This window comes from Lathamus discolor, chromosome 2 (assembly GCF_037157495.1).
Source record: "Lathamus discolor isolate bLatDis1 chromosome 2, bLatDis1.hap1, whole genome shotgun sequence".
In the NCBI taxonomy this organism is placed as follows: Eukaryota; Metazoa; Chordata; class Aves; order Psittaciformes; family Psittacidae; genus Lathamus; species Lathamus discolor.
The window spans coordinates 142032939-142060935 of record NC_088885.1 but is presented as its reverse complement, the minus strand read 5'-3'; the positions used below and the strand labels follow the sequence as shown (position 1 = coordinate 142060935).

The following is a 27997-nucleotide window of genomic DNA, read 5'->3' as shown; positions in this document are numbered from 1 at the left end:
TCCTCGCGAGCCGTTCAGCCCCGCCTTTCTCTTTCCTCCCTGTTGCCAAGATGGCGGAGTACGACCTGACCACCAAGATCGCGCACTTCTTGGACCGGCACCTGGTCTTCCCGCTGCTGGAGTTCCTCTCCGTCAAGGAGGTACGTGGCTCTCCCAGACTGGGTAGAGTCGGTCCCGCAGCACGGGGAGCAGGAGAGCGGCACGTGTTGTTTCTAGCTGCCGGTGTGGGCCTGGGTGCTCCGGGGCCGTCTCTGTCTTCAGGCCGTGCGCGGCTTGAACCTGGCCCGTGAGGCTTCTTGGAGCCGCCTGCTGAAGGGAGGAGTTCAGGGCTTCCGCACCGCGCGGGGCGAGCTGTGTGGGCCTTCTCCATGAGGGATGAGAGGAGGCTTGAGAAGGGAAACTTCTTCCCCTTCCTCGCATTGATGTGGTTCCGTTTCCTTTCTCATCTTCGGGATGGGAAAAGCGAATGTTCCCTCTCACAGCCGCGGTTCGTGTTCTGCTGCTTCCCGACAGCGCGAGAACAGCCCCCGTTAGCCCTGAGCCTCGCCTGCGGTCCTTGTTACCGTGCTGCCCCTTAGCCGTGGAGCTGCAGGGCGGTGTGCGGGGTTGCGTCAGTATAGACAGTGTTGATAAGTAGTTTTGATTCTAAACCGTTGTCATTACGAATTTGTGTTTAAAGCAAGTGCAAGTGTGTGTCCCACCTTGGTCTTTTATATGTATAATTTTAGTTATAATACTGCAGAGAGCCGGGTAATGTGGGAGATAATTTACACTGATGAGAGCTTAGTCTAAAGCATCTGAAGAGTTCATCTGATCCATTTTAAAATGGGAATAAAATGTGTAAAATTGCGTAAGCTTTGAATTTAAAATAGGTACAATTTTAGACTTTAGAAATGAACCAATTAAGCCTGTATGCATTGGGACAGCTAGGCTGCGTGACTGTTTCTATGTGTAGTGTATGGACTTTGCTTGATGTCTGTCATCTCAGGGGCATTTTTAATACTTTGGCTTAAGTTAAATAGAGTTGGGTTTACAAATCTTGCCCAACGTGCTGGTGAAACTTTTGTAGGTTCTGTATCTGAGAAATTTATGAATGTGATTTGGTGTATTATAGTACAACCTTCATGCTAATGTAATTTTGAGGTGTATTCTAGTTTAGGCCTCCGCCTACATCTTCAAGACCTAACAGCAGTTTACAGCTCATGGCTAAATTGTGGGGAAGGAGCTTTGAAAATCAATTCGACTATCCAGTTAAGCAAGCTAAACTAAACTTGCTCTTATGCTATAGACCTAACGACATATTTTAGATTAGTCTGTGCTACAGTTAAAAGTTTGATCTTGAGTATCTTTTAGGTTTTCACTTCAAATTATTTGTATTTGCTATTTGTACTGATATCTTGCCAACATCGGAAATATGGAGAGGCTGTTTAGTAAGCACACTAAATGGCAAAGCTGTGAAATTTGATGTTGAGAATTACTTAATTGGGACAAAAAACAGTCCATAAACTGTGCCATAGTATGAACTGGAAATTATTTAATAGTATTCAGAGAAATCTGTTAATCCTATTTCAGATCTACAATGAAAAAGAGCTACTCCAAGGAAAGCTGGATCTCCTTAGTGATACCAACATGGTCGATTTTGCTATGGATGTGTACAAAAATCTTTATTCTGATGAAATTCCACATGGTAAGCTGTTTATGTAGAAGTAAAATCTGTTTTACAGCCATTCTGTCTAAAATAAATATGTAGTGGTAACTTGCTTGTTGCACTGCAAAAATGTAGTGCAATACAAAAACTACATTTAACTTTGGCCTCAGTGAAAAGAAGTGCAATACTGAAACAAGTGGAATCCCCTAATCCCATGTTTGGGTTTGTTGGTCTAATAGGAACTTAGTATTTGAGTTATGTCTGAAGTATTTGAATTTTAATTTCAAGCACTTTAAAGGTATAGCCTAAAAGAGTCACACTTTGCTTTCATCTGCCAAGTTAAACATTGTTGCACAATGATTTGGAGTTACTAGACTTTTTTGTTTAAAGCATCCAGTATGCTAAGGCTGGATTTCCATTGTGAGTGATTCTGTTAATCAGTCTGTCCATGACTGATTTCTAGACTTTGTGGCAATACATATGTTTTTGAAAACATGTTTTCCTTACTTTATGTATAAACTACTGTTTCTCTATTAATGATACTTACAACTATAGTGAATGCAGAAGTTAAATCTCTTACTGTCTTCTGCATGGTTTTGAGGACTTTCATGTTAATTACTTAAATTTCTATTTCCTGAGGAGTGTTTGGGGAGGAGGGGAGAAATTTGAATAAGTCACTTTCACCAAGTTCTATCCTTCATGTTTGGTTTGGGGGTTTTCTTGGTATTATTTATTTCATTCTGTTGTTTTGCTTTTTTTGTGGGTTTGGTTTTTTGGTTTTTGTTTGTTTGTTTTGGAGGGGTGGGTGGAAGGTCTTTTTTTCATTTGTGGTTTTACTATTGATTTTTTCTTGGGTTTTTTTTTGTTTGTTTCCTGGTATGTTGGATTTTTTTTTTTCCTCTTCATAACCCTAGTCTTCAAATACAAACTTTATTCCTAATTCTGTCTTTTTTTTTTTTTTTTAATTATTTTTCCATTTTGTGGAATTCCTCTCCTTTTTCTAAATCAGTGGGACTACAGTCTCTCTTGCCCGCAGCTTAGGAGGAAGAGATTTGTTTGCTTTTGCATAGTCAAGTACAATATGCAACAGTTGTTCTGCCTCTGGGTGTTACTCTTTTCAGGCACTTGAAACTGGAGAGTTGGCAGGTAGCCTCTTTGGAAATACATGAAGAGGACTGATAGATTTATGGACACTGGATTCAATGCGTGACCAATTCTTTGATATGCTACAATTAGATGTTGTCTGTGGGTGTATATGTAATGGTGCGTGGGACTGATAACAAATAATTAGAATCAGAGGTTTTCACTTTTGTAATCTAAAACAGTTGTAATGATAGCTTCACCCTTAGATTTACTTACCAGATCTACTGATCAAAAAAAGACCACTTCAGGGCTGTAAAAATTTCAAAGCTGAAAAGGTTTTCTTTCTTTCCTTTCTTTAGCCATTCTAAACTGTTGAAGAATGTTACTATTATCATTAGTAAAATGTTAAAATAGTAAACAGCACAAAAAATAGTCCTAGCACACTTTCACAAAGTAACTAGTCTAATGTCTTTACTGTTCTGATTACAGCCACTTAAGCAGATTGCTAAGTGTGTTTCATAAGGCCATAGCTGCAAATAAGTTGAATGAATTTGGTCACTGGAAGAGCTCTGCCTTCATACAGTAAAACAATTTCCACACTTGTAATGTTTTTGCGATGCTAGTTTCAAGTACTTCTAAGATTTTTACATCAGATTGGCAAAATTTTTTTCATATGATGACTTTCTATTTAATCTGTGGCTCTTATTAACAATGTAAAAATAACATAAGCAGCGGTAATACTTTCACATGCAGTCAGTTGTTCTGGGTGCTTGCTTGTACAGCTTTCTATGAGAAGGTCTTAACTTGCTCTGAGATCTTTCTGACATGTATTCATGCATCAACACCAGAATGTATGTACAGACAGGTGTTTCTGACTTGTGGAACTGCTGGCTTTGTTAGAATTTTACACTTTTTTTTTTTCTTAACACCTCACTGGTTAAAGTACTCAAAGCTAAGTTCATTTATGCTATCATATTTAGAAATGTCCCTGCACAATTTATGGTTGCTTCTGTCTTGTTTTCCTTGAGAACAACTTAAAATTATGCAGCCAGGAGATGTCAGAGGGAAACATTTTTGTTTTCTTAAATGGATTTCTGTCATTTGTTTGCCCTTCCTCTTATAATTTCAAGATTCACCTGAAGTTGGAGATAATTTCTCCATATTGGAACACTTCATATCAGGCAAGTCATTCTTAAATTTAGCTTGGGTCACCATTATGGTGTTATTCACTTTGGACTCTCTTTTTCAAATACATGTAGGTAGTCAAATCGCGAAAGAGATATCTAATAGGTTCACTGTTGCACTGAGTGTCCTGGTATATGGATCATTTTCAGTTTCCTGTGTACTGTTCTCTTCTGGGGTATGGTCTTGGCTTCTTTGATCCCATATGTTTCTTGACTCATGTAGCCAGTCTCGGGCTACTGTTTGGGTCTTTTTAGGTGTTTGGTTTGGGTTTTTTTTAGGCATATATGGTTTTCTGAGCTTTATTTAAGTGTTCATTTTTATTGCACTGGTAGCAGCTGGTGAGGAAGTTTGGGTCTATAAAACAATCACCATAAAGCCGTTAGTTCTATTTCCTCACCTTTTCTCATAACGGGCTTAATGTTCTAATTAAGCTTACATAGTGTTTCAAATCGTAATTTTGCAGGTTGAGCTGCTTTAAATTATTCTTGTCAGTTGTCATTAAAATTTTATAAAAATGTGCTTTCAGAATCTGGTCAGTTAAAGGAAAATTAACATTATTTGTATCATAGCACTGTTTACTTCTTTCCAAGTTTATTTGGAATAAAGGAACTTGCTTAAAAGGTTCTTTCTGCCTTAGTGGAAGCCTGAAAATAGCTTCTCTAATACAGACTGCTGCAGCTATACCTGCTTTTCAGTGGCTTGATTAGAACTCTGCACAGGAAGAAAGAAACCAAATGTTATCAGCTTTTCTTAAGTTACTGAGTTGTTAGATACCTCTGGTTTTGTGACTTGGCTAAGAGGACAACTGAGGTAGGAATTCAGAATTTGTGTTCAAATGTGCTGTTAGCACCATGTACTTACAGGTTGGTGTCTATAAAAACTTAAGCATCACACAAATCTTTTTTTGTGTGTTTAGCTTTGCGTGAGAAGAGAACAACTGTTGTTGCACAGCTAAAGCAGCTTCAAGCTGAAACAGAACCTATTGTCAAGATGTTTGAGGACCCAGAGACTACAAGGCAAATGCAGTCCACCAGGTAATTTGTATGTTATTTATCAGTATGGCTTCTTGGTATCTCTTAGGTGTTAATGATAGGAATACTCTATGTGTAGCAACTGAAAAAAAAAATATATTTTTATTTCCAGACAGATTTAAGTAGTGCTTGTGGTCAGGTAATTGAAGTTGCGGGACATGATTCAACCTTTTCAGTACTTTTACCTGTTGTGCATGAGACATCTCTGTTACTCTTCACGACTCCACTCTGGACGACTGACAGTAATTCAGTGCAGTCAAATTACAGCCAGGATGGGTCTGGGGGAGGTTGGAGGTGTTTTTTGTTTGTTGTTTTGAGGGGAAATATGGGCTGAAACAGTTCAGATGCTCTTTTTCCAGGAGACCATCTGCCCCCTCTCTTTTCTCTACCTTCCACAAAGGGTTATGGTGTGCCCCTAGTCTGGGAGGCCCAGTGGATAAGCAGCCTTTCAGCCTCACAGCATATACTGTTCAGGAGTCCTGTCCTTCCCTTTCCTCACCCCCAAACTGGCTAACTTTTTGGTGTGAGATAGTGCTGATACTTATCTTTAAGGCTCACCAAATTTCTCTTCACTTTGCTTATGGGAGCAGTTAAAGTAGATTGAGTTTGGCTGCACATCATATTTGCATTATATTTGCAGACTATAAAAGTTTTCTTATGGTTAAGTCTGAATTTGGCCCTATAGGAAAGAGCCTAACTGTAGTCTTTGAGGAAGTAGACCTCAGAAGAGGGATGGGTAGGTGTTCAGTGTAGATTACAACTTCTTGTCTTTACGTTGTTACTACTGTTGTCAGCGTGTCTAACCAACTGTGGAAAAGTAATTAGATCCCTTCCTCAGCCTTTACATTTTTTAGGTTTTCAAATATAGCATACCACATTAGATAGAGCACTTTGACATTAATTTGAAGGTGAAACTTGTACTTGGATTTATTGTTGGCAAGCTTTATGCATCTACTGATATGGAAGACTAACATTGCTTTTGGAATTTTCTTAGAGTATTGAATGCATAAACTCTTCCTTCTAGCCTGCAGAAATCTTGACAAGGTGTACCTTTGGTTGGGACCAGCCTCTCTGAAGAAAAGGGGTCCCTGAAGGGGGAGGAACTTGATTAGACTTTGCTTCTTGTTTCAAGAGCAGATGAGCATAATTTTTTCCTTTCCCATCTTTGCCCAACTTGCTGATAAACCTAATCCACCCTTTTGGCCTACATTTTCTCCACTGTTGTGGTTTAACCCCAGTCAGCAGCTAAGTACTATGCAACCGTTCACTCACTTGCTTCCCCTCTGTGTCCCTCCACCCCTCTGCACATTGCTTTCAGAACTTGTTATAGTCTAATTTAGAACTCAGTACAGAAATGGTGAGGTGCAATGTATTGGGTCTTGATGCACGCATGAAACAAGACGTCAGTAGAAATCATGAAATCTGCTGTTTTTCTAGAACTTCAGAAAAAGCTGCCATTTTCTGTTTTCGTGTCACCAGAGCGTACTTAAGCTTCTGTTGTAGGAAAGCACTGTTAGGTGCAGGATCAGATGTCTGTATCTGATTTCAGCTTGGGTATTTATGTCAGATAACTGTATGAGGAGAAGGAATTGCATTTGTTTGTGACTTGAGTGGTTATGCGAAGCCAGGAGCCAGTCAACAGCTTTTGGAAATACAGCTTTGAAAGTGAAAGGGCCAGTTGCCATTATCAACCACCTTGAAGCTGCTGACTGGGACTATTTTAATTAAAAAAAAAAAACCCAACAAAAAAGACTACTTGATGCTATCACAACTCTACTACTCCTCATATGCAGCAAGTTTTGTATTGCAACTGGTACATAGTTTTTCTTTATAAAATTCTGAAAACAGTTCAGAAACAATTTATTTTAGTTACTGGCTTGATAAAAGTTCTCGTCCAGATTGTTGGAGTTGTACAGTAATGAGGAGAATTAGGCTGAAAGGCGTCAATCTGTCTAGACCCTGAGGAGCATGCTTTAGATAGTAGAAAGCAACTCTTGATTCTTTGGCTGTTGTGAATTTTTGCTGGTGATTTGGAATCTCTATCAAATTTAGAGCTGCGTATTATCAGGGTGTTAGATCACAGCCTCTGCTCCATGACAGTGCTGTTTGGAACATCAAAGTCTGGGAAATGATAGAAGATGATGTGTAAAGGAGACTTTGCAAGTGGAAGTTCTTTCAAGAGTAAGCCAAAAATATTTCACTTTCTTTTTCATATGCAGCTGTTGGAGGACATTCACTTTAAAATTATAGAGGAATAGTCAGTATTCCTCATGCTTGAAGTATGTTCCACTGGAAGAAACCCATGAGATTATTTCATTGCTTCCACAAGTTTTACTGGAGATTGTCATTCTTGGCTACTTTGGCAGTGTACCATTTCCTTGTAGAATTTTATATCATGAGTTCTAATTAAACAAGCTCACAGCTTTGCAGTCAGTTGATCTCAGAGTAAATGAGGAAGTTTTCCAGTGCATAAACTTTTACTGGTTTATGGGTCATTTTCTTTCAGGTTTGGGGTGTTGTTTTTTTTCCTTTTTTGTTTTGCCCCTTTTATTTTTTTTTTTGGGGGGGGTGGAAGGGGAGAGGAAGGGAGTGGCAGAATATATGGTTAGTTTGTGGGGGTTTGGGTTGGTTATTTTTTTTCCCCAAGAAGAACTTCTAGCTTCATGTTCACCTTTTCTGTTAAATCTTGGTTACATATTCTATCAAATAGTTTCATTAATTGGTTGAAGTGCGAATGTACAAAAGAGGTGAAGGTGGGACGGACGGGGGACGACGGACGTGCTGCAGGTGTAGATGTGTACCTGGGGAGTGGGGGTCTGGAGAAAATTAAAAATGACATGAATTCTTTCTGTATTGGACAAAGGCAGTCCATACAATCAAAGTGCCAAATTGAAAATACTTGGCTTTCATTTATGAATGTGAATTCAACTATGGTTCTTGTTGCCAGATGATTGCAGCAGGGTTTGAATGGAATTCTTATTGCATTGAAAAGCTGATGTGCTAAAATTTCACTCTGAGCTGATCGAGATTCATTTCAGAAACTGGAGAAGAAAATACTTAGTTAACTATTGCTTTAAAAACGTCTATCTAAAGTCCTGTGGTCATTAATGTGAGACTTACTGGTGGTAGCTAATGTCACGCTTGCCTACTGGAGGGTTGAGCTTCCCTTTGATCTAGGTAGTACTGCTTGGCCTTCTATTATCTATGTTGACTGAAAAAGAGGCTTCAGAAATGTGATCATGTATAAATTAGATGTTTAGAACTTACCAAGAATGATTTTTTTGGTAGTTTTGCATTCTGCAGGCACATGCAGTGGTAGAAGTATTCTTGCTAATGGCTATGCCCACTGCTAACACTGGGATAAGTTTCTCATTCTATTTTATTTGAGTTTTTGCATGTTTTTTTCCTGTCTCCTGTGAAGTTCAGACTGTGAAACTGCTGTGGAATTAGAAGCTCTTTTACGTCAGAAGTTAACTTACATGCTGAAAGCTCATTATGCCATCAAAGTTAAACCAACCTCTCACCCTTTTTTAACTCCAGTTATTGTTGCAGGTGGCATTCTTTATTTAAGATTACAGTAATCTTAAGATTTTGCAACTCTTTCATGACAATTTTAAGAGCAGTTGGCCCGCTGTTTCTGCAGTTGCTTTTGCGCAAGTGGAGGAGTATCATTTAAGTTTATGCTCTCTTTGGATATTTTCTAAGGGCTGAAGGTTGTGTAGTGTGTTGCATGGTGACAAGGTGACAATCTGTTTCGCAAAACAGTGGTTTTGTTTTTTCATTATAGGGATGGTCGGATGCTGTTTGACTATTTAGCTGAGAAGCATGGTGTAAGTGTGTTAATTCTTTTATTTGTTTGAATTTGGCTAAGTATCTCCACTCAACCTCCCTCACAATCAGCAGCATTGATCAATTACGAACTAACATTTTGCCCTGTCTCATGTCAATGTTGTAAATAGGCAGAATTCCTAATGCTAATGTATTTTACTTCAATGCCTTTGAGCTTTTAATTTTTATACAAATAAAAATAAAGCTGTAACTTAATGCTAGATGCATGCTTATAACTAAGATGTGCTTTAATTTGTAATGCAGAATTTCACAGTTTTTCCAGTATTGGTATAATCTTTCATTTGGTGTCATTGATTAAGAGTATAATAGTTTAATATTGTCTTTCCTGTGTACAGCATCTTTCTAAGAATCTAAAGACTTCTAAGGTTAACTTACTGTTAAAATTGGCTTGCAGCAGTATGTTTCTCTTCTTCTTAGTGAAGAAAAGCTGTCTGTGTTCCTTTTCAGTTTAGGCAGGAGTACCTAGATACACTCTACAGGTATGCAAAATTCCAGTATGAATGTGGTAATTACTCGGGAGCTGCAGAATATCTCTACTTCTTCAGGGTTCTGGTAAGTTTGGGGTGTTAGTTGGCTTGGGGAAGAACAGGAAGTTGTGGTTTATTTGTTTTAATGAAATACTTAGACCAGTAAGTGTCTATATTAATAATTAAAATTTAATACTTTTGTCCTTTTTTTGAGACAACTACTGTGCACCACAGAAAAGTTTAAACTAGTTGTTAATAATCATCACTAACAATCGCCCACCAAATCTGTTACTTTCATGCTGAATTTAGAACTTAGTTTTTAGGTCTTGTGGTAACATATAAATATGAAATACTTTCCTCACTGCAAATGCATCCTGAGAAATACGTTTTAAAAAAACCAAACAAACCCCAAACCAAACACTAGCAGCAAAATGAGTGCTTGTTTTGTGCACAGGTGTAATCCACAGTAGTGAAAAGCTTGCAGGTAGAGTGAGTGTAATTGGTGGTAATGAACCATCACCTTATCTGAGCTGTCATCTGTCTTGTTTTGAATTTTGTGATAGAATTAAAAGTCATTTGCCTAGGAGATGTAAACAGCTTAAATGAGAATTATACAAGTCGATTATAGTCTCTGAAGCAATGCTTTTCGTATGGCTGTAATTCATACAATTTGTTGTGGGAGTGAATTTTGAGAATGAAGATTTAGTGTCTTGTAAGAATCTCAACACAGTAAATTCGTTATTGGTGGTGAGTGAATGTGCCATTTTACTGACAAATGGAGGTTTAAGGTAACTGCTTGAAAATCCAGGTACTGCAGCTAGAGCAGCTGCAGTATCTAAAGGAAGTTACTGTGAATAGCTAACTTCTATTAGTAATTACATGATTTGGAACCAGCAGAGTGTGTGTGAACCTTCTCAACTAAAAGTATTGGCTAAATTGGCACTTTTTTTTACCTGGAAAACAGTGGCTTTTGAGCTGTAAATGTCACAGTCATGGGTATGGGGTGCAATTGCTGAAGATACATAGTGGCTCATATGTTGAGGTTGTTGGTTTTTTTTTTTGCTAATTTCTAGTCACATTAAAAATATCCTTTCTGAAATACTGCTAGAGTAAATAATAATTTCTGTAATTGACTATAATTAAGAAAAAATGGGAAATATATATTTTAATCAGAGTGGGGTTTAAAGTAGCAACAAATTGAATTCTTACTTGAAGTTTTGATTATAAAGATCAGTCAGTGTTATAGGTATATTCTGTACACTGAGAGAGAAAATAAGTCATGCATGTAGGTTTGTGAGCAACTGTCCTTAATTCTTCATTCTGAATTCTGGGCTTAGCATTATGCTCTTATATGTCAAATAGCTAATTTCATAAAGCTTGGTATAAGACTTTCATTACTAATTCTGATGGAAGAAGATTTGTTTAAAGTTCTGTGTGATAAAATGTAGCCTATGAAAGAACTATTGTAACTGATCTGAGAACAGAATTTGACACCGTAAGTAGCCTAGTGTAATTCATTCCTGTATAAAACTTAACACTGTTTGACCTTAGGAGTACCCTTCCAGGAAACACATTCACTACAGCGAAATCACAGGTTTACTGGACATTTCTTTAAGAAATATGCTTCTTGGCACTCGTTAGCAGAAAGAACATTGAGTACTAGCTTTAAGGCAGTTACCTACTGCAATGAGTTCTTTAGAAGACTGCTTTGGTAGAACTGTATTTTAATACTTCAAAAGCACTTAAATTGGCAAGATAGGACCCTGCAAGTCTTATAAATTAAAAATGCTGCCAGAAAGATTTTTCTTTTTTAAAAGTAAATAATAATTCAGAAAAACTACTGAGTATGTTTTGTTGTGGTTTTTTTTTTTTTTTTGCTGCTGTTGCAAATAGGTTCCAGCAACAGACAGAAATGCTTTGAGTTCTCTGTGGGGAAAACTGGCATCTGAAATTCTGATGCAGAATTGGGATGCAGCTATGGAAGATCTCACAAGACTAAAGGAGACGATAGATAATAATGTAAGTAAAATCTTGGTCATGTCATTAAGGTGAGAGGTTAGAGGTGTTAGCATTCACGTTTTATTATGAATTGCTTGCAGTTTTGTTTCAGAGTAGTTTACCAGCTTTTCACTACATATTTTCCTAATCATGGTGGGAGAGTCGAAGTCTACTTGTAAAGAACTAGTGAAGGTTCCTTTTCAAATTATTTGCTTCCCTCTTGTCACATTTGAAAATGTAGCTGGGAATTCTTAAAAGTATTTCCAATGACTAGAAAACGTATTCTCAAAGATGAGCTTGAGGGCAAGGTATCATTGTGTGAAATATCTGCTTAACTTTCAGATAGTTTTACTATTAACTTTCCGAAATGATTGAGATGCATGTAACTAAACTTCACTCTTCTCATGTGAAACCACACTTTGACACAAAGTGCAAGACAGCTTGTTTTTGGAAATAGTTTTCAACCAGTTCAGCTTTCTTGTCAGCTCCTGAGTTCAGTGTGCACTAAAAACATAAAGGGAAAGAGTGGGACTGCATTACTAATTCAGAGCAACTAGACTGATTAAGGACCTTTCAGTGTTTCCCCTCTACTCCTGAGGCTTCAGTGGCCATGTATGAAATATGAAAGTCTTATTCTCCTGAACTGGAATCTTGGAAAGGTGTTTGGTGGTTGATTGTTTTTTGTTACTGGCTATTGTCTGTTGTTGTTCTCCCCAGAATTGTTCTTTGTAGCAGATAACTAATGTTAATAGATTTTTATTTTTCTCCAATTTTCTCTCTTTATGAAGCTAGACTATTACATTTGACTTACTCATTAGTATCGAAGATTTTTTTTTTTTTGATAGAATCATAGTAGTTACTTGTCATGGTCTTTAGAGTGATTATTTGCTGCGTGAGTTCATTCTCAAAATGTTGCTTTGCAATCTATTTGAAGTACTGCTGAAATCTGGAGCTAATACAGATACTTAGTGCTGATTCCTTATGTGTCATTATCAGCTGGCTTAAATGAACATAGTTACATTCTTGGCTGAAAGGGATTATAATGTTTCATCATTGTCTAAGAGTGTACAGCAAAAAAGTTCTTGAGTTTTTTTGAAAAGAAGTAAAACTGAAAAGCTGGAGAAGCCAAGTAGTTCTTCAGATCACATCTCAAGAGCGAATGCAAGAAACAATTCAGGATTAGAAAGGGAAAGAGTAACTTAAGTTAGTGTGGTGGTCTTAGGAGAACTAAAATCTGTGCTGTTGCCATTAACAGAATACAAATTTAGCAAACAATTTAGAATATAATAGTTGAAAAATTATCTTTGTTATAATATTCAGCAGATTTATCTTTAACAGATGACAGGTTAAAAAGCTAGAAGTCAAATTCAGCCTGACAGTGCTAACAGCTAAAAGGAGCTAAAGAAAATCACAAACTTTTGAATGATTACAGGTTTCCATGCATTAGTATTCATGCAAACTGTGTTCCGTTTGACTTAAACCAGTGTTATGTTTTCTTTTAGTCTGTCAGTTCTCCGCTGCAGTCTCTTCAGCAAAGAACGTGGCTCATTCACTGGTCTTTGTTTGTGTTTTTTAATCATCCTAAAGGGAGAGACAATATCATTGACCTTTTTCTCTATCAACCACAGTAAGTTCTGCTCTATTCTGGTATTTAAAATGAAGGCAGATGATGAATATGCAAGCTTGTCAAACATTTTTAGCCTGAAGCTGTTTCAGAAGCTGTAATGATAGTAACAATTAGAATATTTTTTTCCAAGCCTTTCTTTTTCCATGCTTGTCTTCTCATTTTATTTTGGGTTTTTTGATGTGTGTTTATAATCAGCTTTTCTTCATGGTTATACACCCATTTCAAGGGAAGTAGTGGAAGTAGGAAGTTACTCTTTATTCTGGTGCTTTGAGGGGATGGAATAAAAGATTTTGCTAGACTACCAACCCCATCACATCTTCTAAGACTCTAAGGGAAGGTATTGTTCTAGTTTGAGTTTACAAAACCTTTTTAAGAAGGCAACTTGAGAAAAATCTGAGAACAAAAATTAAGATTGAAATGCTATAGCCATTTGTGAGACGACTGACTTGTATGTATATCTGCAAGTCAAGAATAGCTGAACACTGAGAAGTTAAACTACAAGTAGTACCTAGTTGGAGGTGACATATTACAATGGGAATAATAATAATAAAAATAATAAAAAGCAGTTGAATTTTTTCCATGATGATTGTAGTGGGATGGTAATTTGTGGTGGGCCTTTTTTGCTTCCTTTTTGTTTCATAGTGTATGTGTTGGTATGGGTGGTGTTTAATTTCTCACTTGTAATTATGGGCTAAATCATGGGACAGCTGGACAGGAAAGTTGCAGGCTCAGATGACAATTCAGAAAAGGACTTCCTGTGGTTCTGTGTGCTTGCCCAAACCCTTCTTGTGAAACTGGTGTAGCTGACAGCCAAGGCCAGCATTGACCTGAACATAGCATGTCAACCATTCTTTTGCAGTACTAGCCCCTTCTTTCCCTAGTGCACTACTGCCTTCTCTATCCCTTGCTTTCCTCTCTCTTCCCTGTGCCCCAGAAAGATTGACAAAAAAAAATTGTTCTTCTGTATTTTAATAAGTGGTCAGTCATAAGCCCTGGTATTGAATTACATAAAAGGTGTCTAAGCTATTTATCATGAATATTGTTTTTATGCAAAATTGCATTACCTGAGCTTGATCTGTATTTTATCTTTCTAGGTATCTCAATGCAATTCAGACAATGTGCCCACATATTCTCAGATATTTGACTACTGCAGTCATAACAAATAAGGATGTTCGAAAACGTAGACAAGTGCTGAAAGATTTAGTCAAGGTTATTCAGCAGGTAAGGACTGAAATCCATTATTTTTTGTCATTATTTTTACTGAAATTTCTTCATAACTTTCCTCTAATAATATCCTTGGTTTAGGACTTGCGTATATTTTTTTTTTCTTTCATTGAACAGTTTTTTACTGTGAAGTAAAATGCATGTTAATCCGTGGGAGGACAGAATGATTATTTTTCCTCCTTTGATGTCGACAAGTAATAAGTAGACTATGCTCTTGGTTTTGCTTTCACTCTTATGTTTAAATGCAGAAAATTCAGCTCAGTGTGTGAAATGGCTTTGGATCTGATTCTTGTGTTTCAGCCATTCCTCCAAGTAATTCTATGAATAAGGGATCTTGTTGGATCTTGCTTGCATTTCAAAACCACTGAAGTGTATTGTTTTGTGCTTATTTGCATTTTCTTAAAAATTATTCTGTCAGTTATATTGAGGATGTAGATGTGGACAAAAGCAATAAAAGAATTGTGCTTGGTAGCAGTGGAGCTTATGGCAAAAGGATTTTATTCTAAACACTTGTAATTATAACAATATAGTGAATAATAAACTATGGTGTATGAGTGGCAGTGAAAGTTATTACAGGGTAGCAATCAGTTATATCCGCTTCAAGCATTGATGCTTAAGTACCTATACAAAGCACAATCAACGCAAAGATCAACTTTTAAGTGTATCTTAATCTGGTTCTAAGCATTAGTGTTCACAAAAGTAGCATAAGAAGCTGAAGTAGTTGAAGTGTTAAGACTCATCTTCTATCTTAAAACCCAATTTTAACATTGAAATTCTAATATCTGAAGTAGCATTTTGCAACTTCTTTTGCCTCTTTATCTTCTACAATTAGTATGAATAAAAAAATTCGCTAGGGTTTTCCTTTTGAAAATATCAACTTTGTTGGATTTGATTTTGAAATATCTGATACGAGATATATTTTTTGGTACTCTTCTAGTCTGTATGGTTCATTACATTAAATAATGAAATGCAGAGGTTTTATACACTTTTTTACATAGATTAGACGGGATAACTAGTGACTTTCCTACATAAGAAAAACAAAGCATCAAATTAAGTGATTTGTCAAATGTCATAGGGTAGGGTGATTACTCTATTAGTGATTAGAGATTGGTAATACCAGCAAAACCTTTGCAAATATTTAGCCAATGGGTAAGCAGTTTGTTCATCTCTGTTAATTTTAGGTGATCGATCCAAGGCTCTTTTACATAGTGGATGTTAATTATGTGGTTAACAAGGACAGTTGTGATGTGAAGACCCCTTTACCTATAAAACTGAATTTTAAACCCAGATAATAAGACTGTAAATACAGTTCTTCGAGGAAGAAAAAACAACTTTGGTCTAGATAAATCTATTAGTAACTACTTTAATTTGCTGATCTTATTGTATACTGAAGCAGATATTGACAGATACTGAGTTAATCTGTCTTAAAATGTACATTAAAGATGTATCAGAGGATGTTTAATTACATCTTAATTTACCCAGATGTATATAGATCTGCCTTGTAGCTGAAAGTTGAATGATTTTTTTTAATGCCCAAATAAAGTATTTTTGTATATAGAAAGTACCATTATTTGGTAGCTACATTGTCTGTTGGAATCAAACAGTCCTTCAGTTTGAAATATAAAGCATCTCGTCTTGGACTACTGTTTGAAACCAGAATTTAGGAAGAGTGTCTGTCTGTCAGCCTATTCTTCCATATTTTAAGAAATTTGGAGGTTTGAGCTAGAACTAGCTCTAGTCTGTAATATTTATCAAACTCAGAGACTGCAGCAGTAAAAGCTGAATGTGAAACTACACTTCTGGTTGTTTATCCAGGTTGTTGTGGGTGGGGGAGAGTGCAGTTATACTGCTTTTAAAAGAGGAATTGGAAAGTTTAACTTAGTTACTTTTCTTCAAGGTGGTTAATGGGAGACCTTGAGGTGCTGGAGTGAGGCCAGAGAAGGACAATGTAGCTGGTTCAGGGCCTGGAGCACAAGTGTAATGGGGGACTGCTGAGGGACCTGGGGATTTAGTCTGGAGAAGAGGAGGCTCAGTGGGGACCTTATTGCTCCCTACAACTCCCTGACAGGAGGATGAAGCCAGGAGGGGGCTGGTCTCTGCTCCAAAGGAACAAGGGACAGGACAAGAGGAAGTGGCCTCAAGCTGCACCAGGGGAGGTTTAGATGGAGATGAGGAATAATTCCTTCCCCAGAGGGTGCTCAAGCATTGGAACAGACTGCCCAGGGCAGCGCTGGAATCACTGTCCCTGGAAACATTCGCACACTGTGTAGATGAGGCCCTCTGTGCCACAGGTTAGGGGTGGCCTTGGCAGTGCCGGAGTAAGGCTTGGACTTGATGATCTTAAAGGTCTTTTCCAACCTGGTTGATTCTATGATAATGGACTTGTTTCTAGTATTAAATTGTGGTTGAAGAATATATGGAATACTTGAGTTACCTTGTGGCTTTGATTCCTAATATTATTCCTAATTTTTTTTACAGGAGTCCTACACATACAGGGACCCTATCACAGAGTTTGTGGAATGCTTGTACGTTAATTTTGATTTTGATGGTGCACAGAAGAAGCTGAGAGAGTGCGAAACAGTAAGTATTATAACATTCATAAGACTGCCTTTCCTTTAAGTAAAGATCTCTCAAATTCGTAATGGACAGCTAATTTTGTTTGGGGTGGTGTTTGATTCTGTTGTCAATATTTTCTAATGAACTTTAATTCACGAGTGTGTGGAGTTGGGTTTTCTGGGACGGCAACTGATTTTGTAACACTTAAACAAGACTTACTGGTAAGGAAAAAAGCTTTAAAATTATATTTTAGCAGTTCTAGAAGTAGTGATAGGTAATCATGCATTTGGCTGAGCTTCAGCTTTTCAATTCATGCTTTAGAAATGCTGGAAGGAAAGCTTGGATTATCCTTTTGTAGTGAAAGATACTGCATTCTGGAATTGTAGTGGGTGGAAAGTAATGGAAGTAACATTAAGATAGCTAGGTACATATTCTTGGAAAACTCTTAGTTAATATACTATGAACAGTACAAGATATCTAACACTTGGGTTGACTCGTGTGAAAGTCAGTATTCCCAATAGCTGACCATTAGTAGTATTTCTTACAGCCTCTGGTTTGGCTTTTCTTTCATTAGTATTAGTCGCCTAACTGGAAATCAGGTGGTTTGTAATAGTCTTAGCTACATAGGGCTGCTGGTCCTGTAATCTAAACTTCATAGGCACACTTGTACTGCTAAGGAGCTGGTTTGCATGGTAAGGAGAATGCTGATCAAATTGCAAAGTGGAGTGGGAGAAGAATCCTACAGTATGAGCAGGGTGCTAAATTTTGCATTGCAGGGACCTTTGTTCTCTTCTTGAGTCAGACCTCGGTAATCATGTTAGCATGCAATTTTAGTTTAGCAAGCTGCAGAGCAATGAAAACCTCTAAATTTGTAGCTTTTCCTTCACATCTTAGAATATACCAAGAGCTGTGCTTACATTAACTGTTTACTGATATTGATGGTACAAGTAAATTGCTACTTCCATGTTTGTCCTCAGTGTTCCCTTCCTCCTTACACTGCAGGTGCTTGTGAATGATTTCTTCTTAGTGGCATGCCTTGAGGACTTCATTGAGAATGCCCGTCTCTTTATATTTGAAACTTTTTGTCGCATCCATCAGTGTATCAGCATTGGGTAAGATCACTTTTTAATTTTGGCAGTTCAGAAAAATCAGTCTTGGATGGCAGTTTGACAGGCAGTGTAAACTTCAGTACTAGACTACTCAGTCATCAGATAAAATCACAAACTAAAGTGTAATTGGATAGTTGCCTTTCTAGTTTTATAGCTGTAGTGTGATAATATTTAAACTACAACAATCAGATTTCAAAGTTGAATTTTTGTACTTTAATGTTCACTTTATAAGGAGGCTAATACTTTAGGTAAAATCACTTTGAGTATTACACACTTAGGGATAAGGGGTCTTTGAATAAGTATTTGGGAGAACAAATGCAAGTGTAGTTCTTCCTGATCGTTTCTTGCTGTTTCCTATACATTTTTTTATTATTATTATTTAAATTTTTTTTAGTACTGTGAATCTTGTGCATATTTAAGCACAAGTTTTAAATGAAATTAGATGCTTAAGCTTTTTTAACTAAAGACTAGATGTTGTCCTGAGAAGTCTGCTTCTCTGATCTGTCTCCAATCAATTAGCAAAGTGTGGAGGATGCATCCTAAATGTGTCCAGTCAGTCAAAAAATACTGATAAATAGTGTGTAACATACTAGTGATTTCTTACAATAGAAATAGCAAGATCTGTTTAACAAATCCACATTTATGGTAGATAGTTGTCATTTATTTAGCATTCACTTCTTTTACGGTTCATATTTTTGTGCTGTATGTGGTATTTCAACTTCAAATAGGATAGAAGATGGCTGTAGTTGGCCCTCCTTTTTATGTGTGATTCATAAATACAGGCAGCAGTGTCATAATTTTATAAGCATTATAGTGTTCTCTGAGTTGAATTATGTACTTTGAGTTGGGACAGACACATCTCAGATTGACATGGATATTCTTACCATGTATCACTTCAGGTAATTACTGTGAGATTCCTTTCAGTAAGTCATTGTGTTTCAAATAATGGACATAAGCGCATAAGCCTTAAATTTTGCCGAGCTTTAACAATCTTTAGATCTGGATTATTAAGTGGGGTGCTTATGTATTTCTTAGTGCATTTCAGACTTGGTTTTGAAGAAATTAGCCAGTGAGAATGCTTCCAATTAAATGACTGAGGCATGGTTCTTGCATTTCTTTGTCCACAAGTGATTTTTCACTGCTATTCTTGGAGTTGAAAACTAGTTGGTTGTACCACAGTGTTTGATAAGTACTGTTTAACTATTCAGAACAAATTTGAAAACAATTAGTGGGAAATCTGCTATTCTTTATGTTCAGTGCAAAATAGATGGGTCATTTAATTTTTTTTTACTACTTGCATCTGTTAAGCAGCTGACACTTTCAGAGGATGTAGTTGCTTTATCAGTTGTAACGTAGAATTTATACATACCAAATCATCCTGCAGTTAGTTTACTGTTTGAAATACCATCTTTAACATGGAGTAATAGATGAAAATAATTCGGAATGTATTTTGGTTAGTTTGATATCCCTGGATTAATTGAAGACCTGAATATGTTTCATTCTTCTTTTTTTGTATATTTTGCTTGTGCAATACAAGATAGGCTTGTTTATATACAAAGATGTGTGGAATTTGGTAAACTTGTGCTTTAAGCAAAGGAAAACTTAAATTGTGACCCAAATAAGTGAATCCCCTTTTAAGACAGAGGAACAGAAATAATCTCAAGAACTGTTTTTGAAAGTACCCTTTGAAATCACCTGTAACCTCAAATGAGAGACCAATATCCTTCAAACATTACCAAATAATAATGCAGTGATTTTATTAATCTCTATTGCATTACAGTGGGGATCTTTATAGACTGGTCATCTAGAGTACAACTTTTCATGCTTCCATTCCTTAGTACTAATGGTGTTAATGTGTATTTGTAAACCTGAATGTGTCATTACTCAGTGTAGCCAGAAGGCTTTTTGATCATGTCTGTAGCCCTTGCCTCATGTTTGTTACCGTAGTCATAAAGCTGATGGAAGAATGAGTGTTACAAATGTCCTGTAGGAGCCAACTGCCAGCAGGAAGCTAAAGGAGTTGGCTGGAAAGCCACAGGAAATGCCATCTGAAGGAATTACTCCTGGACAAGATTGTTTGTTTCATGAAGAATTTTCCTTGCTCTGTCCTGCCCCACTTTCCCTCCTTACACTATGCTCAAGCTTCTTGCAGTTTTATCTGTCACATTTTCTATACTAAACTTTGTCTCATGGTTCTGTCTCCTGAAGCTTCAATGTGAAGTTTGTTGATAAACACTTTCCTGGACTAATTGGGCTAAACTTTCTTAACTGCTGGCTGTATTTAAGTAAGAGAAAATCAGTTCAGTTGTTCTTGTTACAATCGTGTTTGCTAGCTTGTGGTTAAATTACTTAATTGACATTTTTCCAAAGAATGTCCATGTAGGCATGGTTTAATTAGAGTATAGAAAAATAGCGCAGGTTAAAATTTTAAGTACAAGATGATGTAGTTCAGAGTAAGTATATACTTAAGGGTGTGAATTCCTTATTCACACTGTCCCAGTGTAAAGCAGTGAGGGTGGGAGATGGGGCAGGAGTGCGTGTATGTAAGCTTTAAAGTCATTTCAGATGAATGGCTGCGTGCATCCCAGATTTGTGGTATTTATTGAATACAAGTCTAGGGCTGTATCAAATTTTGTGTTAGTTTAACTTGTATTCCACAGTCCCTAGTAGTGTTTACCAACATCAGGGGGACTGTATTTCACAATCTGATAAGTCTGTTATCTTTAGTATGTTGGCAGATAAACTAAATATGACTCCTGAAGAAGCAGAAAGATGGATTGTCAATCTAATTCGAAATGCACGTCTAGATGCCAAATTGGATTCAAAGCTGGTAAGACCGTACACATGGATCCAAGTGAATTTTTTGAGTTTTTCATTAAATTTCTTTTACTGTATTCAAGAACAGAGTTCTGATTTCTGCTGTTTGTTTTTCTTTGCCCATAAAGTGTAAAGTGACTCATGTATTCTGTTTTGATCCTGTGTGTAAGATGAACTGTGAAAGCTTTGAAAGCAGAGCATTCTATTAAAGGTTTAGCATTCTGAGTGATAGTTTAATTGTTATATCTTTGCTGTGTTTTAGGGCCACGTAGTCATGGGCAACAATGCAGTCTCACCTTACCAACAAGTGATTGAAAAGACCAAAAGTCTGTCTTTCCGTAGTCAAATGTTGGCTATGAACATTGAGAAGAAATTGAATCAGAGTGGAAGATCTGAGGTTGGTATAAGTTGCATTTTTCTGAACTCCTGAAATCTTTTTTTTTTTTGTGAGATATACTGAAGTATAATTCTTAGCCTGTTCTTCAGTTCATAAAATGTACCTACTTCTAGTTCTGGCACTAGGAATCAAATTGGAAAACTAATTTTTTCCTTACGGTGAGCATTAGGCAGTGATTTGTGTTCTTGCCTGCCTGTTAATCACTAAGTATTCCTTCTATTGTTGCATAAGTAAGTGTATTTCTGTCACCATTTGATTCTCTACTTCCTTTAAATAGTTTCCTTCACAACCTGAAAAGGGCTAATTTTGAAGGCTGTTATTTGTGAAAGTAGTTATATTACTTTTTTCAGGTGGGTTGTATTTAAATATCTGTAGGCATATATATAAGACTTAAGACTGGAACATGAAGGAGGAGTTGTGTAAAACCCCAACTGTTAAACCCATTTCATGAAATACTAGAGAATATAATTAGGTCAGCCAGAGGCTGAAGTAGAACTAGTGAAAGTGAAGAAGTTGGCAAGATCATCTGGTTTTCCCTCTGTCTGCTTTAAAACATAGGCAGCTTTTTTGTGAAGAACAACAGTGTAAGGTGGATAACTGAGGTCTAGTAAGGACCCAGCCATGTATACTCAAAAACACCCCAAAACCAAATCTCACATTAAAAGAACTTGGAAAGTATTTAAAGTTTTATTGGGCTTCCTCATTGCTTGTCTGAAATACTGATGGGAGTTGGACAGGGAGTGGTGCATTAGTTTATTCCATTGAAGAGAAGTCATGTGAAACTTATGTGGTATCAAAAAATATACCTGCTAATTTTATGTGTTTCTTTTAGACTCATTTAGAATTTTTCCTTTTTGAAAGTACCAGCTTAAAGGGCTCAGGCTGTACAACTTAATTGCAGCATGTATTTCTGCTGTATCAACATCTGCTTTAAACTTGTAGGGTATCCTTCCCTAATTAACAATGTTGCTGCTTCATAGCTGTTTATCAGTATTTTTTTACAATTTCTCATAAATTTCAATAGGCAATAGATAATACAGTCATTTCTTTTTTACTAATCTTTCTTTATTTTTTAGGCACCCAACTGGGCTACTCAAGACTCTGGCTTCTACTGAAATACTCCTGCAGAGGGGGGAAAATCAGTTTTCACTTCAATAAAAAGCACATGAATATGTAACTTTTTTGAGAAGGTAATCCTGTGTTCATCTAGCATTGTTCGAATAAAATTGGCTGACTTTAACAGTCTCTGCATCTCTCTAACTTAAATAGATAATTATGCTGTATAGGGGCTTTTTGGCAGTGGTCTGAATCATTTAGGATCACAGTCTGCAAAATTTACAGTATCAGTTCTGTTAGATTTGTCCTGAAGGATGCAGTTGCTGTCAGAGCTGTTTGAGTTTGGAAGTGGAAAATTACAGTTACTATTGCAATTGTTGCATTTAAAAAAAAAAAGTGGATGGTACAAACGAATGGATTCCCACTGAATGTTTGGCCAAACAGGAATCTTTCTGCACTTCCAGACTTTTCTTTGTTTGTCACAGAAGAAGCTTGGTGGAGTGAAAGCATATATAGCCTACACCTTTTATGAAACCTAACTTAACCTACACACAGAATAATCTGGGTAGACTTATGTGTTCGTGCTTCAGATTTTTTTCGTGTCCTAAATCTCCTTTTTAATCTTGCTCAGTGTTTCAAACTTTCTGGAGTAGAGTTTTTTGATTCAAGGAGGGGAAAAGCCTTTCAAGAGGTGTAACTAATGAGCTGTGTATGGTTTAAAACTTACATTTTGAAATCTTGAAGTTCTTGAGATTAATGTTGCAAACATGAAGCAACAAAACCCTGTGGTGTTCAGCTGTTGTAATTTGAAGGGTTTCTTAAGTTTCTGGGTTTTCCAGCTAGGGTTTCACACTTCCCTCTGTTTCTTTGGCACATTTGCACTGCAGAATGTATCATAGCACCTCTAAGAAAATTCAAGATCCTTTTCAGGGTTCTGTGTAGTGACTGATGAGCGAGGTGAATGTGAATATTGGAAAGAAACGGACACCTCTTTACACAGTTTTGCATTTAAGGTTGAAGGGAAAAATTAATGATTCTCCTTCACCTTATTCCATCCATGTACCTTTTTCCCTCTTTGCTCCCAAAGTTCTGGAATACATCTACATGTGGAAAGTTGCTGTAACTTGCCAGCCCTCCTGCTTACTGTCTGCAGTTACACTTTTGGCTGGGTAACAGTCACAGGAACTGATTTGTCCATCAGGATGGCAGGTTTCTTTCTTTAGAAGCGATTCTCAAGACAGACTAGTATCTTCACTCTTCCATGCCTAATCCTGTACTATACCAGTCCAGGAGGGGAGCAGTCTGTATGCTGGAGGGCAGGGTTGCAATTCAGGGGAAGTGCAGAAGGCTGGAGGAGTTGGTTGAAGTTCATCAAAGCCAAGTGTCAAGTCCTGCATCTGGGATGGAATAACGTCATGTAGCAGTGCAAGCAGGGGTCCTGAACTGAACAGAAAGCTGCTTTCCAGAAAGGGGGTTGGGGGCATGGTGGACAGCAAGGTGACCACAAGCAGCAAGTGCCCCTGTGGAAAGAGACATGACCGTAGCAGAGCCATAGTGTCCTTTCTGGGCTTCATTGGCAAGGCTAAGACCAGATCTTACTGATGCTTTTGGTCTGTTCAGAGGGAGGATTCACTGCAGGACTGGTCTTGAAGGTACATGAAACAGGATGAGTGTCAGTGGACACAAATAGGGTAATTCCAGTTGGATTTAAGGGGTTAAATAAGATTATTTTGGGGTTTTACTGTGAAGAAGATCAAGCACTGAAACCAGAGATGTTACGGAATCTCAGCCTTTGGAGATGATGAAGTGAATTACCTCACCATCCTGATAGACTTAGACCTGCTTTGAGTAGGGAGTTGGATTCAGTTGACCTCCAGAGGTTCTTTACAGTCTAAATGATTTTGTAACTTCTATTTATTAATATGCATACTAGAAACTTATTTTAAAACATACTTTAATACAGCAGAATATTATAAGAAGAACTGATCTAGCTGTAATAAGCATTGTTTATTGTGCTTAGTTACATCTTTTGCCTTATGATTGTCAAAGCAGTTGTGGTGGGTAGCGGGGAATTTAAGAAGTGGTGAAAATAAGCAGTTAAAGGTAGATTTCTGCTGGACTATATACACCAATGCAGAAAGCTGGTGTGGAGCACAAGGATTCACTTTATGAATAGGATTGGTTCTTCTGAGGATGAAGAGCCTCATTTGGGGCTGAAGGTAGCAAGACGCCTTTTGACAGCAACATTTCTTAAGGCTAAGCGTGCTCTTTATGCCAAGTTTCTTATTGCTCCTCAAGTTTTCTCTTGAGAGATTGGCTAAATTGCAAGCTGTAATTTCATTCTATATTGTTACAGCCCCAAAACACTCACTTTAGAACAATCCAGATTGTGTAATAGCCATGTTCCTTGTTTGATAACACAGTCACAAAAGTGCTGTTGTGTAATAATTAAAGAATTTTTAAATGAGATAAAATTGGAATGTCTTTTGTAAACAGCAGGCACATGGCCCACATGCAGCTTTGCTTTTGACAGGAAGAATTTACTTAAATAATCTGAGTTTTAAAATCGTCTTATCTCAGGAGCACAAAACTGTTGTCGTAACTTTTACTGTTTCTTTTTTTTTTTCTGGCCTTTCATGCAGCAGGTGTGCATTTATGCAAAAGATACCTGCAGGTAGTACCACTGCTTCAACTCTTGGTGGATACTGAATTGAAACATTAGTTACATGAAAAGTTTTGAAGCTTAGGAGTTTTTTTCATGTGTAAACCTTAAAGGAAAGCTTCCATTTGAAATGATGAAAGTACCTGCTGTAGATGTATTGTGCATCAACATAAAATCATAGAATAGTTAGGGTTGGAAAGGACCTCAAGATCATCTAGTTCCAACCCCCCTGCCATAGGCAGGGACACCTCACACTAAACCATCTCATCCAAGGCTTCATCCAACCTGGCCTTGAACACCGCCAGGGGTGGAGTACTCACAACCTCCCTGGGCAACCTATTCCAGTGTCTCACCGCCCTAACAGGAAAGAATTTCCTCCTTATATCCAATCTAAACTTCCCCTGTTTAAGTTTGAACCCCTTACCCCTTGTCCTGTCACTACAGTCCCTGATGAAGAGACCCTTTCCAGCATCCCTATAGGCCCCCTTCAGGTACTGGAAGGCTGCTATGAGGTCTCCGTGCAGCCTTCTCTTCTCCAGGCTGAACAGCCCTAGCTTCCTCAGCCTGTCTTCATACGGGAGGTGCTCCAGTCCCCTGATCATCCTCGTGGCCCTTCTCTGGACTTGTTCCAGCAGTTCCATGTCCTTTTTATGTTGAGGACACCAGAACTGCACACAATACTCCAGGTGAGGTCTCACAAGAGAAGAGCAGAGGGGCATACTTTGTCATCCACACACTGGAATTCCTGCACCAACAAGCTGCTCTACATCTTAAGGGGTTCCCAATGAAAGGTGTCTGTCCAGCTCACAAAGCAGGCCTGTGTTCACATGCAGTAAATTGTAGTGACTTGGGGGGGGTGGGTGGTGGTCCCTTTAAGGAAACTGAAAGGGTAAAGTTTCTTCAACTTCTTGAAGATGTAAAACTGATGCTTTTGTGGGATGATTTTTAGATTGTGGAGGGAGTGGAGGGTGAGGAGTGTTTCTGGTTTTATATTAGCATTTAACTCCTGGTGTAGTGATCACTGACACCACTGATGTAGTCAGTCAGTCACCACATGCAGTCAGGTGGGCTTCAGAACAGGAGTTCAAAATGAGAATTCATATCACTTCCCACAAGAGACAATTGCCAGTCAGTTCACTAAAATAGATATTGTAGAAGTCATCTAAAATTCAGAGCAAGGCATAATCACTGGTGATACTTCAGGTACCTGTAAGAATGTTGTAAGTAACATTTCCAGTTTTCTGCTGTTCCGATTTAATGTGAAAGGGGTTTTTAAACAATTATTATTTTTTTTCATTACTTCTGTCAGTCACCTGACATTGTCTCTGCCTAGGAGAAGTGGAAAGTTCATGTCTTTCAAATAAAAAACAAAGCATAAAGATAGTTACGTGATGGAGAGGAGTGTTCTCAAAGTCTATCTGCTGTTACACAGGGTAATGTTGTTAAAATGATTCTCTTAAATGGCATGGATTTCACCTTGGTTTGATAGTGAAAGGGGAAGGCTTCATTTAGGGAGTCCTGTTGGTTGTGAAGGGCTGTAGTTCCAGGTGAGTCTTGGTGACGTAAACCTACTGGGTGCTTCCAGTGACCTAGTAGGAATTTAGTTTCTTCTGTGTGCCTGTCCTGCTACTCAGAGAGGAAAGCTTTGCTGAACCAAAATGTGCTCTGCACTGCTGTTACTCTGTATATCTAAACACAGATTAGCCGTATTTAGGCATACGGCTTCTCCGTATGTCTAAATACATGCTCAGCAGAGCTTGTCACATAGGTACTGATAACATGCTGTCTTCCTCACAGAGCAAGTCAGGAGGTCACAAAATAACTGAGGTATGATTGAATTACACAGGGACTGAGCAAAAGATGGTAGAAAGCATGTTCTCAGCCGGAGGACACAGCTGGCCAGAGCAGGGGTTTGCAGTAGGTTGGCAGTAGATGAGACTTCAAGCATGACAATTGCAAATTCTGTCATAACTTTCCATTGACTATGATACAGCAATCTCAGTAGCAGCAATATTTTATAAACATCCAAGAATAGTTGTTCTCTTTAAATGACATGAAGATAAGGTTCATTTTGTGCCTCTTGTTTTGGCTTGGCTTTCACAAAAATATTTGTAGTAACTGCTAAAAGAAGCCTTTGGAAGGGGGAGAGGAAGACCAGTGTAAGATTTCCCTCCCCTTCCCTTCTTTGGGAAGAAAAGCAGAAGATGAGGAAACCCTGTATTTCCCCCTACTGCAAGGAATCTTTTCAAGCAAAGTTTGATTTTTATTTTTTTCTTCCAGTGAATTTGTTGAGCAGTTTCAGTGTTACATTGCCAAGTTTTCCTTCATGTGTAGAAAGTAACGATTGTCTTTTTCTCTTTACACAAGTGTAGCACATAAAGCTATGAGTCTCATGGGGTTAAAATATTTCATTTCTGATCTTACTTAGAGAAGAAGTGTTGTTGTCATGTTTGTAATTTTTAACTAACATTTTTAATGGTTTCAATAAATGCCTTCTCAGTTCTCATTGTAGAAATGCCATCAAAAATTAAATCTGAACACCCGTTCAAGGATTTTTAATTAAAAGAGCAGGGTGGTGGTATGGGGAACAGTTCTGCTGCTGGTAATGGGTTCCTTTTACAGCATGTACAAGTGGAAGAACACTGTGATGAACTCCTAATCTTCCCTGCAGTTAGCTGATGATTAAGTATGTAAACTTTAATATCCAACAGAAAAACAAAATCAGATGCCTGTGAGCTGTATATTAAAATAAAGGTTTAAACAAAATCCCACCAGCAGCTTGGAAAGACACATGATTCTCTACTCCAAGTCCTCACTAGGATTTATGGCCTAAGACTGTGCTGCCAACAGAAAGCGCTGGCTGTTGGAAGGGTGATGAGTCAGGACCAGGAATAAGTGGCTGAAGGAGGTCAGCGGAAAGCACTGAGAACACAGCATTGCTGAGATGTGGACCTGGCTTTCCTTGATCCTTTTGTACCTTTTGGCAGAGGATGCGGTGTATGTACTATCTTCACTGTAAGCAAACAAGATGGTAACAAACAGATACCTACCTCCTTACAGGTAAATAATGCAGGAAAGACTTCATGTGACAGCATGGCTGCATGGTTAGTACCGAGGACAGAGTGCCAATGCACTGTGCAGGAGCTGTGCATAAGCTCCCGCAGATGGAGCCATTAATTCTGTATCCTTAAAAAGGATGACAGCTGCCAGCAGCAGCAGGGTTGTGAAAATCATTCATTACTGTGACTGTCCAGCCAGCCGACAGGCTGTAACTAACATCCTTCTTTA

At 37.8% G+C, this 27997-nt stretch overlaps 1 protein-coding gene across 2 annotated transcripts; it reads left to right on the top strand.

Annotated features, from left to right (window-relative positions):
* Positions 1–9: 9 nt before the first annotated feature.
* Positions 10–22172, top strand: EIF3E (eukaryotic translation initiation factor 3 subunit E). 2 transcript variants are annotated; one of them, XM_065668805.1, is made up of 14 exons: positions 10–140; positions 1573–1687; positions 3862–3912; positions 4833–4950; positions 8735–8777; positions 9244–9348; positions 11157–11282; positions 12764–12888; positions 13983–14109; positions 16591–16692; positions 17671–17780; positions 20505–20607; positions 20857–20991; positions 22068–22172. In XM_065668805.1, exons 1-14 carry the CDS (start codon positions 51–53, stop codon positions 22104–22106), a joined length of 1389 nt encoding a protein of 462 aa, XP_065524877.1. In that variant the 5' UTR covers positions 10–50; the 3' UTR covers positions 22107–22172. The 2 variants fall into 2 exon arrangements, with proteins under 2 accessions (XP_065524877.1, XP_065524878.1); XM_065668806.1 differs by lacking the exon at positions 3862–3912 and having other exon boundaries at positions 11–140.
* Positions 22173–27997: the final 5825 nt, after the last annotated feature.

Coding starts and splice junctions, on each gene's coding strand:
- EIF3E (XM_065668805.1), top strand. CDS start 51: ATGGCGGAGTACGACCTGACCACCAAGATCGCGCACTTCTTGGACCGG. Junction 4,951..8,734: donor AGGCAAATGCAGTCCACCAG/GTAATTTGTATG, acceptor TTTTCATTATAG/GGATGGTCGGATGCTGTTTG. Junction 16,693..17,670: donor AGCTGAGAGAGTGCGAAACA/GTAAGTATTATA, acceptor CTTACACTGCAG/GTGCTTGTGAATGATTTCTT.